Here is a 12,699-nt window from a genome sequence, read left to right as displayed (position 1 = left end):
CCATTAGGTATGTCAGTCAAAGACAAACTCTTCTCTTCACAAAGGTAAAGATCTTGCAGACCAACTTCCAACCACTCCTCACATTATTAAGACACATCTACCTGTCCAGTTTGTGCCCAAGTCCTTCTGGGAGCAGAACTGCAGGGTAAAAACCACCTGTGAAGTGTATGATTTATGAGTCACATATCGTAATTCTGACTCAGGTTAAAATTAAGTGTTGTGTTTTCGCTCTCTCTGCAGGTGGTCTATGTAACGCGAAGGACAATGCAGTGTCCTATTTCCACTTTGACCGCATGAACAATATCCAGCTAGAACCAAAAGACTGGAGTTCCTTTCTACACAGGTTCATGGAGGGAAAGAGTGAGTTCCTTAGTTTTGGTATAAATGAAGGTCCACCTACACTTTAATTCCTGCCTAATTGTCCTTCATGCTTTCCTCTGTGGCTGCAGTGGTGTTTGGATCCTGGTGAATGGCTGGTGGGTGAAGAAACAGGCCTATTCAAAAATGAATTACATGTTCTATGAAGATCTGATTGAGGTGAGCTGAAAGCTGCAAACAGTCTGTGATTCACTTGTCCTTTTGACTGATGTCAAAACTAGCCACAGGATGGTTTTGAGAGAGAGCAGCTTTAAGTATAGGCTAAGTACAATCCAAAGGCACAGAAGGCCTCTAAAACACTGCCTCACAAAACACATCTTCTATTTATCTTTATTGGTGATGGTGTGCCACCAAGTGGTAGCAACTCCAAATGAAGTGTAACATTAACTGATGGGAGTAGGAAGGAGAGAGTTAGGCAGATGCCTGTGGGAAGTCTGGTGGCTGAGGGGCAGGACTGGGACAAATGCCTGAAAACGTCCATGTAGCTGGATGGAGATTATCAATGCAATGACGGAATGACAAAATAAACAGAGCTGAGACAAAAAACTGTAAGAACATGTTAACTTTGGTACACAGTTCTCCAGTGAGTTAACCTAATACTCTATTTGTTCCTATATGGGTATATACTATATCTATATGCTATAGCATAACATCCAAGATCATAGTTATAGCCGTTGGATGTTATGCTACCAAACTTACCTCCAGCTATATGGAACATTTGTTATAGAACAAATAGAGCATTAGGTTAACTCACTTGAGAACTGTGTACCAAAGTGATCTCAGACTTTAGAGCACAGGCTGTCAAGTTTTTCTCAGAGGTTTTGTACATACCTGGTACAAATGAGATGTTCAAAATAATCAAAGATAATCAACTGTCTTTTTATTTCAGTATTTATTTCGCACAACACACATGATATTTGTAGACAGAGCAGAAAAAGAAGGAATCAAATGTGTGAAGCGCCAGGTCGCTATTTAAAGCTTGTGGCAGGAGCCTCAAACGTAATACTAACGTAATACATAATACATATTTCAAATCATGATAGAATTCAAGACAAAACATACATCACAGAATACACGTAGACAATGAGACAATGCATAGTACCAAACAAAAACATAACATACAATCACAGGACAGAACATAACTCAAAATAGACATAAAGACATCAGACAGACATACCCAGATTACAATGATAAATATGAGTTAAGAAGTTGCACCTTTAACCTTTCCTTGATCAGGGTATTTGGTGCTCTTTTATATGATTTTGTTATGATTCTAATGTTTGTTTGGTTTTGTTGAGGGGGGGTAATATGAAAACTTAATGTATGGCTTTTACATGAATCTCCCCATTTTTCAGATATACCTCTTTTGCCTCAGAAACAATTTCTATTGCAATTTATTTTGTGTGTGTGTATTTAAGGAGAAATTGTTGTATTGTTTTCAAATTGGCGGCGCAGTAGTAATTTGGCTGACCTGTGCACAGTGCGCACACATCACCAAGACCTCACAGGCAGGTTTTCAGAATGTCAGACATAAATGCAATAAATAATCACAACAACCACTATTTAATGTAACTATCTGAATCAGCACATCAATTCTCCCGTCGCATCTGATGACAGATCAAAGGTGGTTGGCCTGCGCCTGGTCTACAAAATTAGAGCCCATGATCTCGTTTACCATTATTTGATCAGATTTTTACACACATTAACAAAAGCGTACCCTGAAGGGACGCCTTGTTCTGGACTCAGTGTTCAGTTTAAAGGGATACTTCACCCAAAATCAATAATTCACCAGTTTTCTACTCACCATCATCCCAAGGAGGGGTTCGGAGAACTTTCAGAGTTATCAAAATGCTTTTGGAGTTCCAGGGGCGGTCCGGATAGAAGACGGATAGAGTTCACTTTTTAATCGTCCAAAACACACTATGAAATATCCAAATACATACAACCCCTATCAATGAGGAAGTAGGAGGAGCCAATGTCAACTGTCAGACGCTATGGTTAGGATCACTTGTTGTCTCAAGATCATGTGACCTAGTTAGGATAATGAGAAAAATGCTGCATGCTGGTATATGGTTGTAAATTAACCAATAAGAGAGGACTTCAGAAATCTGACCAAGGTATGTTGAGGTACAGTATATCTTCAGAAATAAGCTGGGAAGTCATTTATGAAATGTGCTCATTGATCACTTAGCACAAACTGATAATAGTTTTGAATCTTTCCTTGCTTTTTTTATTTTGAAGATGAATTTCCATCCTCGGCCAGAACTATTTGATTTCCATGGAGTCTCAATGACTCACTACTTTACAGACAACTGGGAGAATGTTCAAAACTTCCAGGCCAGGCCAGACGATATACTTCTTGCAACATATCCCAAAGCAGGTGAGTCTGTAAACATGAAGAGAGTATGTTTTTGCCTTTACTGTTGAATAGATTGATGATGGTGTAAAAGGGTTCTTATGATCTCCGTTCTTTTCTCTGTTATTCTTTGAGGAAGTACCTGGCTCTCCTACATCCTTGATCTGCTGCATTTTGATCAGACATCTCCAGAGTGTCGGAAATCTCTTCCGATTTATTCAAGAGTGCCCCTATTGGAAGCGGCCGTTCCTTCTCTGCAGCCAGGTGAGTCATTCAGCAAACACATATTTAATATGTTAATATATGAAAAATATTCAATTGAATTAAAAAAATTATGTTAAGTTGTACTGTGGTGTACTGATCATGTTGTAGGATGCACTGGAATGTAAAAGTTTCTCATAATGTGCAGGATCTCCAGCCATACCGACAGGAACAGACCTGGTGAACAATCAACTCACATCTCCTCGAATCTGTAGGACTCATCTTCCAATCCAGTTTGTGCCAAAATCTTTTTGGGAGCAAAATTGCAAGGTAGTACAGTATCTTTATTATGTTATTTCTATTTGGTTACATAAACATACTGCAATATGTGGGAATCTGATTTACTGATTTATATTTTAACTTGTTGTAAGTTAATGATCAAATAATCTAGCTAACCATTATGTAGCTCTCGTCACAACACACATACTGTAGATCAGTTCCTTTTAAGTGCCATTTATTTTGGCTCGTCTCCCATCGTATGCCGTGTGAACTGTTAGTACAATGATAGCCTACATATCAGCTCACAAAAAAGACTGTGTACATGAAGTAAATTAAAACAGCAATGTCATGATGTGTAAACAAAACAAAATACATCACAAATGCAAAGAAAAATACCTTGTTAGCCGCTTGTTGTGGAGAGAAGTCCTTGACACACCTATAGGCCATGCTTAGCAGTATACAGTAGCATTGATTCAGTTTGCTGTAGCAGCACACAAGCAATGAATATTGGTTGCCGGCCAAACCACAACAGCACCAATGTAAACCTTTCTGAAGTAAACCAAACGAAAATTAGCCAGTTATTTACTATATAACACACATATGGTTTTACCCATCTAACTTTTTATCAAAATAATTTAACAATGTGAAAATTAGAATTATTATTTTAACACAATTACAACCGGTTATTTCATCTGATTGTGTGAAAACATATTTTATACACATTGACAAAAGTTTACTCTGAAGGGACTCTTTGTTTTGGACTCTCCTGTCTTCCTCCATGTGACTGAGTACACCTTTTGCTCATGTGGAAGCCCACTCTCTCGCCAAGCCCCATGTCTGGTTGTTCTTGATTCTGTCACCTCAACCACCTGTTCACAGAGATTTAAAGTCCTCAGGCCTCTTTGCACGTTGGCCTAACCCTGGTTAGATTCCAGTCCATCCAGAGGGACTCTCTACAGAATGAAAATAAAGAGAGACTTTCATTCATCCTCTTCTAATGCATGTTTCTTGTTGTTGTGTAGATTGTCTATGTGGCCCGCAATGGAAAGGACGATGTGGTGTCTTACTTCCACTTTCAGCACATGAGCAAGCTTGCCCCACAGCCTGGAGAGTGGAGCAGTTACCTTCAGAGATTCATGGAGGGAAAGAGTGTGTATATTAAACACAATAATCAAGTTGCAATCTAAATTTGGACTTTCACTTGACATGTTCCTGTGACCAACAAGCACTTTTAACGACTGAAATTGAGCCTGTTCACAAGTATGCGATGCACAGGTTTCGCCCACACTCTTTATTCAGTTTATCATTGTGTTTTTCCAGTGTTGTTTGGATCCTGGTATGACCATGTGAACGGCTGGTGGGAGAAGAAACAGACTTATTCAAACCTCCATTACATGTTCTTCGAAGATCTTGTTGAGGTAATGTTGTTTGCTTACGTGGGTTTTCAGTGCATGTGTTTGTGTGATTGTGAAGTCTCTGCTCTTGCTGGTAGTAAAGTCTGACCACAACCTGACCATTGTGTTTCCAGGATCCTAGACGGGAACTAGACAAACTCTGCTGCTTCCTTGGTTTGTCTCGTTCAGCTGAGGAGAAGGAACGAGTTTTAGAGAGAGTGCACTTTGATAGTATGAAAAAAGACGATGTGGTCAACTTTTCGACATTTAAAGGAATGGATCTCAACGTTTCTCCCTTCATAAGAAAAGGTACAGTGAATATTGATACACAATACATGTGACAGGTAAAACAGCACCAATTTGTAAAAAGACTCCAACCTGATTGACTGTGCTTCTTCAGGGAAGGTTGGTGACTGGAAGAACCATTTCACTGTGGCCCAGAGTGAAGAGTTTGATGAAGACTACAAGAAAAAGATGAAGAATCCCACACTGAAGTTTCGTACTGAAATCTAAAGGCCTGGTGCAACTGTTCAAAATGAAATCCTTTAACTGATAGGCCCATGATGAAATAGAAAAGTTCAGATATTGTCTCATCAGTGATTATTCGAGTTTATTGAATGTCAAAGCCCCTGATGATGTACTTTTAAACATTTTTGATTCTGTGTTATATGTTATACGTATCATTAGTTTGTCAGTCTAAATTAAGACTGAAAACAAAAAACAGTCCACTATTTTTCCTTCTTTTCCGATAGGGTTTGTGGGGTTACTTGAATTTTTGCATCTCGGCTAATAATGGACTGAAATGTTAAAAAAAAAAAAAAATTGTTAACACTCTGTAGCCAAACTGTTTGAATAAAGTGTTTAACATTAACCAATGTGGGAGTCAGAGTGGTGACAGAGGCAGGGATAAAAGGCTAGCTTGATGGAAAGTCAGTACAAGGGGACAGAAAGACAAATTAAACAGAGCTGTGACATGAAACGTTGGTACACAGTATAGTATAGTGAGTTAACCTAATGCTCTGTTTGTTCCTATAACAAATGTTCCATAGATGGCTGGAAGTGAGTTTAGCAGCATAACATCCAACAGCTTTCATGTCAGACTCTAGAGTGCAAGCATACAGGTTTTGTACATACCACAGACTGATCATTTCATTGTAAAACATTTATCTTTTTGATGTAAATGTGGTGATTTCTGTACAGAGCCCATCATACACTATAGTTAAATAGTTTTGTTGTAGTGGGTATACTGAATTATAAAACGGAAAGGTGAAATCCGGCAATCTGATTGGTTGTTAACCGTGGTATAATGAGCATACCACGGCTGCTATTCTAAAGACTTATCACAGCATAGGCTATCACTCCGCGTCAGGCACGTACACTGAAAGTAGGGGAGAGTGGAGTAATGTGAGACACCCCCTGCAAAACGGAACACATTTATGGTCATCTGACCATTATGTTTTCAAGCCCCTTCCATTTCCCCATGGCCATGAAGAAGAGGATCTCATGATGCTGTGGAAAGCATGTTTTTTTCACAAAAATATTATTTTTGCATGTAAAAGTAAATTTTCTTGCTGTCAACTTAATCAACTGTTGTGCCAAAGCAAATTGATTCAGGTAGAAAAACTTATATGATACATGATGATGAACTACCAACATATAAAACCATGTGATGATGCTGGCTGAAAATAAGCCTGAATTTCTAAGAGAGGTCGGTTTTTCTAAAATGGGGGTGTTGGGGTAAAGTGAGACAAATGCTGTGGGGTAAAGTGAGACCATGGATGTATTAAAATAAATCCATGAGTGAGACACTGTGAGCACACCACACACAAAGATTTACACTAGAATCTCGTCCCCCAAGCCAGAAACCTTGCGTGATCAAAGATGATCTGTAGCCACACTACTTTGTTATGCTATGTGCTCTTCAGTCAGCTCACTTCTTTGGTTGGTTGGTTGGTTAATTAACTGAATTTTAGTCCACTTTGTCGGCTCCCCCCACAAACAAGAGAACTTTTGATCAAAATGGTTACCATTGTCGGGCCTACAATCTGACCCCCAGACTATCTAACTGGTTCTATCTGTCATTTGAATGTTAATTAAAACACTTTTGTGTTGTATTTGATTTTGTTCTTGAGTCACTTTGTGTTTAGAAAAAAAAGTGCTTAATTGACCAATGTTATGGTAGTTTCAGAATGGAAAAAGTAAGTGGATCCCCATTGATTTCTCTAGTCTGTCTCAGTTTACCCCTGAGCTGGGGTAAAGTGAGACACGAGAGCACTTTTTTTAAAACAATCATATTTTCACTGCCCTTAGTTCTAAATACATTCTGATAATGTCCATTGCTAGAAAACATCCTGAATTAATGGGAAATGTGTAAATATTACTGATAAATCATTTTAGCTCGCTTAGAGGGGAGCAAATGTAAAAAATGTCTCACTTTACCCCACTCTCCCCTACTCGACTATGACGTGGAAACGACACGCTATAGGCCTACTTAGCAGTAATTCACGACAATTCTACTACTACAACTTGTTATTACGTCTATTTTACTAGACTGTTATTTCTTGGCTGTATTTCTTGACATTATAATGCAATTAATTGTTGTTTCCTGGCTATATTTCTCGACATTACTACACAATTGATCATTATTTCTGGGATATTTCTACACAGTTACACAGATATCCGGAACGTATTCCTGGAGTCATTTTCATCCCATCCCCCAAACCTAAGACAAATTATGAGAAATGTCTCATTTGGATACAACTCTGTGGGAGACCAAGCAATTTAAATCTGCTTAATTTTCAATGGTTTCCAATGGGAGTTAAGCCTTTTGTGACCATTGTTTGTCCAACCTAGCAACAGTAACCGTGGAGGGCGAGACTTGACAAAGGGTGAATTGATAATATTAGCCTACACTGTCAAATAACAAATGTGCCTGGCCGAGACCAAGGCTGTGTGGCTGTCCAAGGGAGACTGGGGCTTGGCACAATAAAAAAGATTTCTTCTTCATCTTCTTCTAGCTCTCACTTTCATTCTCTCTCTCTCTCTCTGGCTGGTGGTAAGTTTAGTCGCATTATCCAACAGCTTTTATAATGTCAGATTTCAGAGCACAAGTTGACAGGTTTTTCTTGGAGGTTTCTATGTACCAAGACAGAAATGTCACAAATTAATGTTCAACAAAAATAATGATCAGAAAGTTCCCAACAAGGGTCATTCAGTTGTAAGCAGGTTGTGTGCTTTGATGTTTGTGTTTCGAGTGTACTGGGGGCCACAAACAAAATCTAATTTAGGGCTACCAAAAACCTAGGGCCGGCCCTGATGTGTCTTTAGATGTATCTAAGACTGAAAGTGAGACTCTTTATTGTGTGCAGAACACTGGGTAAGAGATTGACTGACTTTTTTTTACTTCCTTTGTTTGTCTCCTTCAGCTGAGGAGAAAGAGAGAGTTATAACTGGTTTGACAATGTGAAACTAAACAAAATGACCAACTATAACACTGTCAACATTATGGATCACAAGTCACAATGGAAATACGGGAAAAGAGTCTGGGAATAATGAAATTAGTCACACTGTTGATCAGTGGTTTGATTAAATGGCCTAAATGATTGTCTCCAGGGAAGGTTGGTGACTGAAAGAACCACATCAGAACAAGCAGTTTGATGAAGACTACAGGCAGAAAATGAGGAACTCCACATTAATGTTTTATTGAAGTTTAGATGTCAGACGCATCAGGTATTACACTCTAAGGATAAAGATCATGTTGAGTCAGTGCAGGCGGTTTCCCTGCAGACAATGTTTCTTTATTATCAAAATGTTATATAAATTCACCCATCATGAAATAGCCTATAGTCATAAAGCTTGTTCACCTTTGACACATGATCTTCACACTTCTACTGTATCATCTGTATTGAATAATCTTCATACAGGTTCATGCCCACAGCTCTTCAGTGCTCACAGTTATTCAAATACAAAAGCTGAAATTATCATATGCTCATCTTTTATCAATTACAGATTGGCATAATTTTGTTGTCTCAATAGCACGTGACTCATTTAGCATAATAGGATGTACTACATGTGAATGCAGGCCGATAAGAAGGAGAGCTATACATTGAACATAACACTGCCCTGACTGATGTTCATGACTGATGTTCATACTGTAAAGAGAGGACGTTCAGAAAGGTATATTGAGGTATGTATTCAGACTGTTTTCAACGTCATCTATGTCATGTACTGATTGATTACACAAACTGTTTTTATGTTTTGAATCTTTCTTTCCTTTTTTTCATTGTAAGATGGATTTCCCTCCTCGGCCAGAATTATTTGATTTCCATGGAGTCCAAATGACTCACTACTTCACAGACAACTGGGAGAATGTTCAAAACTTCCAGGCCAGGCCAGACGATATACTTCTCTCAACATATCCCAAAGCAGGTGAGAAACATAAACACTGTGTGTTTTTGCTTCACACTGTTGAATAGATTGATGATGGTGTAAAAGGGTTCTTATGATCTCAGTTCTTTTCTCTGTCATTCTTTGAGGAAGTACCTGGGTCTCCTACATCCTTGATCTGCTGCATTTTGATCCGACATCTCCAGAGTGTCGGAAATCTCTTCCCATTTATTCAAGAGTGCCCCTATTGGAATCCGCCTTCCCTTCTCTGCAGCCAGGTGAGTCATTCAGCAAACACGTATTTAATTATGTTAAGTTGTACTGTGGTGTACTGATCACGTTGTAGGATGCACTGGAATGGAAAAAGTTTCTCATAATGTGCAGGATCTTCAACCTTAATCAAAGGAACAGACCTGGTGAACAATCAACTCACATCTCCTCGAATCTGTAGGACTCATCTTCCAATCCAGTTTGTGCCAAAATCTTTTTGGGAGCAAAATTGCAAGGTAGTACAGTATCTTTATTATGTTATTTCTATTTGATGACATAAACATACTGCAATATGTGGGAATCTGATTTACAGTATTTATATTTTAACTTAATGATCAAATAATCTAGCTAACCATTATGTAGCTCTCGTCACAACACAGATCAGTTCCTTTTAAGTGCCATTTATTTCAGCTCGTCTCAATGATAAATATCAGCTCACAAAAAAGACTGTGTACATGAAGTAAATTAAAACATCAATGTCATGATGTGTAAACAAACAAAACGCAAAGAAAAATACCTTGTTAGCCGCTTGTTGTGGAGAGAAGTCCTTGACACACCTATAGGCCATGCTTAGCAGTATGGCATTGATTCAATTTGCTGTAGCAGCACACAAGCAATGAATATTGGTTGCCGGCCAAACCACAACAGCAACAATGGAAAACATTTTCGAAGTAAACCAAACGAGTCCTTAGGCCTCTTTTCACATTGGCCTAACCCTGGTTAGATTCCAGTCCATCCAGAGGGACTCTCTACAGAATGAAAATAAAGAGAGACTTTCATCCATCCTCTTCTAATGCATGTTTCTTGTTGTTGTGTAGATTGTCTATGTGGCCCGCAATGGAAAGGACGACGTGGTGTCTTTCTTCCACTTTCAGCACATGAGCAAGCTTGCCGCAGAGCCTGGAGAGTGGAGCAGTTACCTTCAGAGATTCATGGAGGGAAAGAGTGTGTATATTAAACACAATAATCAAGTTGCAATCTAAATTTGGACTTTCACTTGACATGTTCCTGTGACCAACAAGCACTTTTAACGACTGAGCATGAGCCTGTTCACAATAATAAAGGTTTGTATGCGATGCACAGGTTTCGCCCACACTCTTTATTCAGTTTATCATTGTGTTATTCCAGTGGTGTTTGGATCCTGGTATGACCATGTGAACGGCTGGTGGGAGAAGAAACAGACTTATTCAAACCTCCATTACATGTTCTTTGAAGATCTTGTTGAGGTAATGTTGTTTGCTTACGTGGGTTTTCAGTGCATGTGTTTGTGTGATTGTGAAGTCTCTGCTCTTGCTGGTAGTAAAGTCTGACCACAACCTGACCATTGTGTTTCCAGGATCCTAGACGGGAACTAGACAAACTCTGCTGCTTCCTTGGTTTGTCTCGTTCAGCTGAGGAGAAGGAACGACTTTTAGAGAGAGTGCACTTTGATAATATGAAAAACAACAAGGTGGTCAACTTTTCGACATTTCAAGGAATGGATCTCAAAGTTTCTCCCTTCATAAGAAAAGGTACAGTGAATATTGATACACAATACATGTGACAGGTAAAACAACACCAATTTGTAAAAAGACTCCAACCTGATTGACTGTGCTTCTTCAGGGAAGGTTGGTGACTGGAAGAACCATTTCACTGTGGCCCAGAGTGAAGAGTTTGATGAAGACTACAAGAAAAAGATGAAGAATCCCACACTGAAGTTTCGTACTGAAATCTAAAGGCCTGGTGCAACTGTTCAAAATGAAATCCTTTAACTGATAGGCCCAGGTGATGAAATAGAAAATATCAGATATTGTCTCATCAGTGATTATTCGAGTTTATTGAATGTCAAAGCCCCTGATGATGTACTTTTAAACATTTTTGATTCTGTGTTATATTATACGTATCATTAGTTTGTCAGTCTAAATTAAGACTGAAAACAAAAAACAGTCCACTATTTTTCCTTCTTTTCTTTTAATTCATTGTTTAATTATTTAGGATAGGGTTTGTGGGGTTATTTGAATTGTTGAATCTCTGCTAATAATGGACTGAAATGTTATTAAAAAAAAAAAAATTGTTAACACTCTGTCGCCAAACTGTTTGAATAAAGTGTTTAACATTAACCGATGTGGGAGTCAGAGTGGTGACAGAGACAGGGACAAATGCCTACGGACGTCCATGTAGCTCGATGATAAGTGTCAGTACGAGGGGACAGAAAGACAAAATAAACAGAGCTGTGACATGAAACGTTGGTACACAGTTCTCAAGTGAGTTAACCTAATGCTCTGTTTGTTCCTATAACAAATGTTACAAATATGGTTGTAGGTAAGTTTAGCAGCATAACATCCCACAGTTTATATGCCAGACTACAGCATACAGGTTTTGTATGTACTGTACCACTCAATGTAGACTGATCATTTCATTGTAAAACATTATCTTTTTGATCTAAATGTGGTGATTTCTGTACAGAGCCCAACATCATATAGCCTCGTAAACCAGCCTCTCGTCAGAAATGAAATGAAATGCATTTCCGCGAGAGGCTGGTTTACATGTCATTCCCCCTCTCTCTGCCTCCCATTTCCTGTCTTCCTCTTGACTATACTACTATCAATTAAAGGCGAAAAAGCCCCAAACATGTATATCCTTTAAAAGGTGTCAGTTCGGGTATGCCCTTGTCCCCACCTGTGGCTAACACACTGGTGGTGGCCTGTCAGTCGCTTTTTCGCCTCCACCTTCAAATCTGACCACTTCTTCTCCACCTCAACTATGGTCTCTGTCGCACTCACCACTCACAGTGGTAACAACGTGTTGCCACTCACACTTCCTTTTATTTGTCACGCCACTACTGTGGCTACCAAACAAAATAATATTCTTTCGACTCTCTGAATATTTTTTTGGCGTACATGCCATTTGCGGCTTTTGGGCATACGTACACTTTTAGTATGGATCCTACGCAATGTTTTATAAATGAGACCCCAGGTCATGGTGTTACTTAATGTGCGTGAATAAAAATGGTTACAGTTTCCTTGGCAGTGTGTGCATGTGTTATGTCAAACCTTGGAGGCGACTCTTACCGTGAAATTCTTTCCCATCATTTTTATACACAATTGTATTCTGTAAGCTAGACAAAAGAAAATAGTACAGTAACCATTGTCAATTATGGACTGGGCTAAGACTGAGAAGTGGACATGAGGGATATTTCAATGGTCCTCTGCCGCCATAGTAATAAAACAAACACTAAACATTTTGACTTGCAGTGCTTACACAATGCATTTTGGGGGCACTGAGTATTTATATGAGAAAGTATGGAGACATTTGTCTCTTTATTATTCAATCAAATAGTGTAGATTTGCAACCAAAAAGAGATTTGAGAGCAAAAGAGAATAAGTGGCAATCAAAAAAAAAAATTGGAGAGCAAAACAGGATAGGTTATATAGGTTGCACAAGCTGTTGTGCAAA

General features: G+C 38.8%; 2 protein-coding genes across 2 annotated transcripts; both read left to right on the top strand.

Moving 5' to 3' along the window:
- Window positions 1–2,543: 2,543 nt before the first annotated feature.
- On the top strand, window positions 2,544–5,264 carry LOC310989232 (cytosolic sulfotransferase 3-like). Its single transcript, XM_083976226.1, has 7 exons — window positions 2,544–2,758; window positions 2,870–2,998; window positions 3,144–3,265; window positions 4,237–4,363; window positions 4,535–4,632; window positions 4,743–4,917; window positions 5,009–5,264. Exons 1-7 carry the CDS (start codon window positions 2,620–2,622, stop codon window positions 5,119–5,121), a joined length of 903 nt encoding a protein of 300 aa, XP_083832352.1. The 5' UTR covers window positions 2,544–2,619; the 3' UTR covers window positions 5,122–5,264.
- Window positions 5,265–8,897: 3,633 nt separating this feature from the next.
- On the top strand, window positions 8,898–10,979 carry LOC310988268 (cytosolic sulfotransferase 3-like; the record flags this gene model as incomplete). Its single annotated transcript, XM_083974800.1, has 7 exons — window positions 8,898–9,036; window positions 9,144–9,272; window positions 9,400–9,500; window positions 10,083–10,209; window positions 10,393–10,490; window positions 10,601–10,775; window positions 10,867–10,979. 7 exons carry the CDS (start codon window positions 8,898–8,900, stop codon window positions 10,977–10,979), a joined length of 882 nt encoding a protein of 293 aa, XP_083830926.1.
- Window positions 10,980–12,699: the final 1,720 nt, after the last annotated feature.

Source organism: Trachurus trachurus (genome assembly GCF_905171665.1).
Source record: "Trachurus trachurus genome assembly, chromosome: 7".
Lineage (NCBI taxonomy): Eukaryota > Metazoa > Chordata > Actinopteri > Carangiformes > Carangidae > Trachurus > Trachurus trachurus.
The sequence above is the reverse complement of the archived record's forward strand: the minus strand, read 5'-3'. Positions and strand labels throughout refer to the sequence as shown.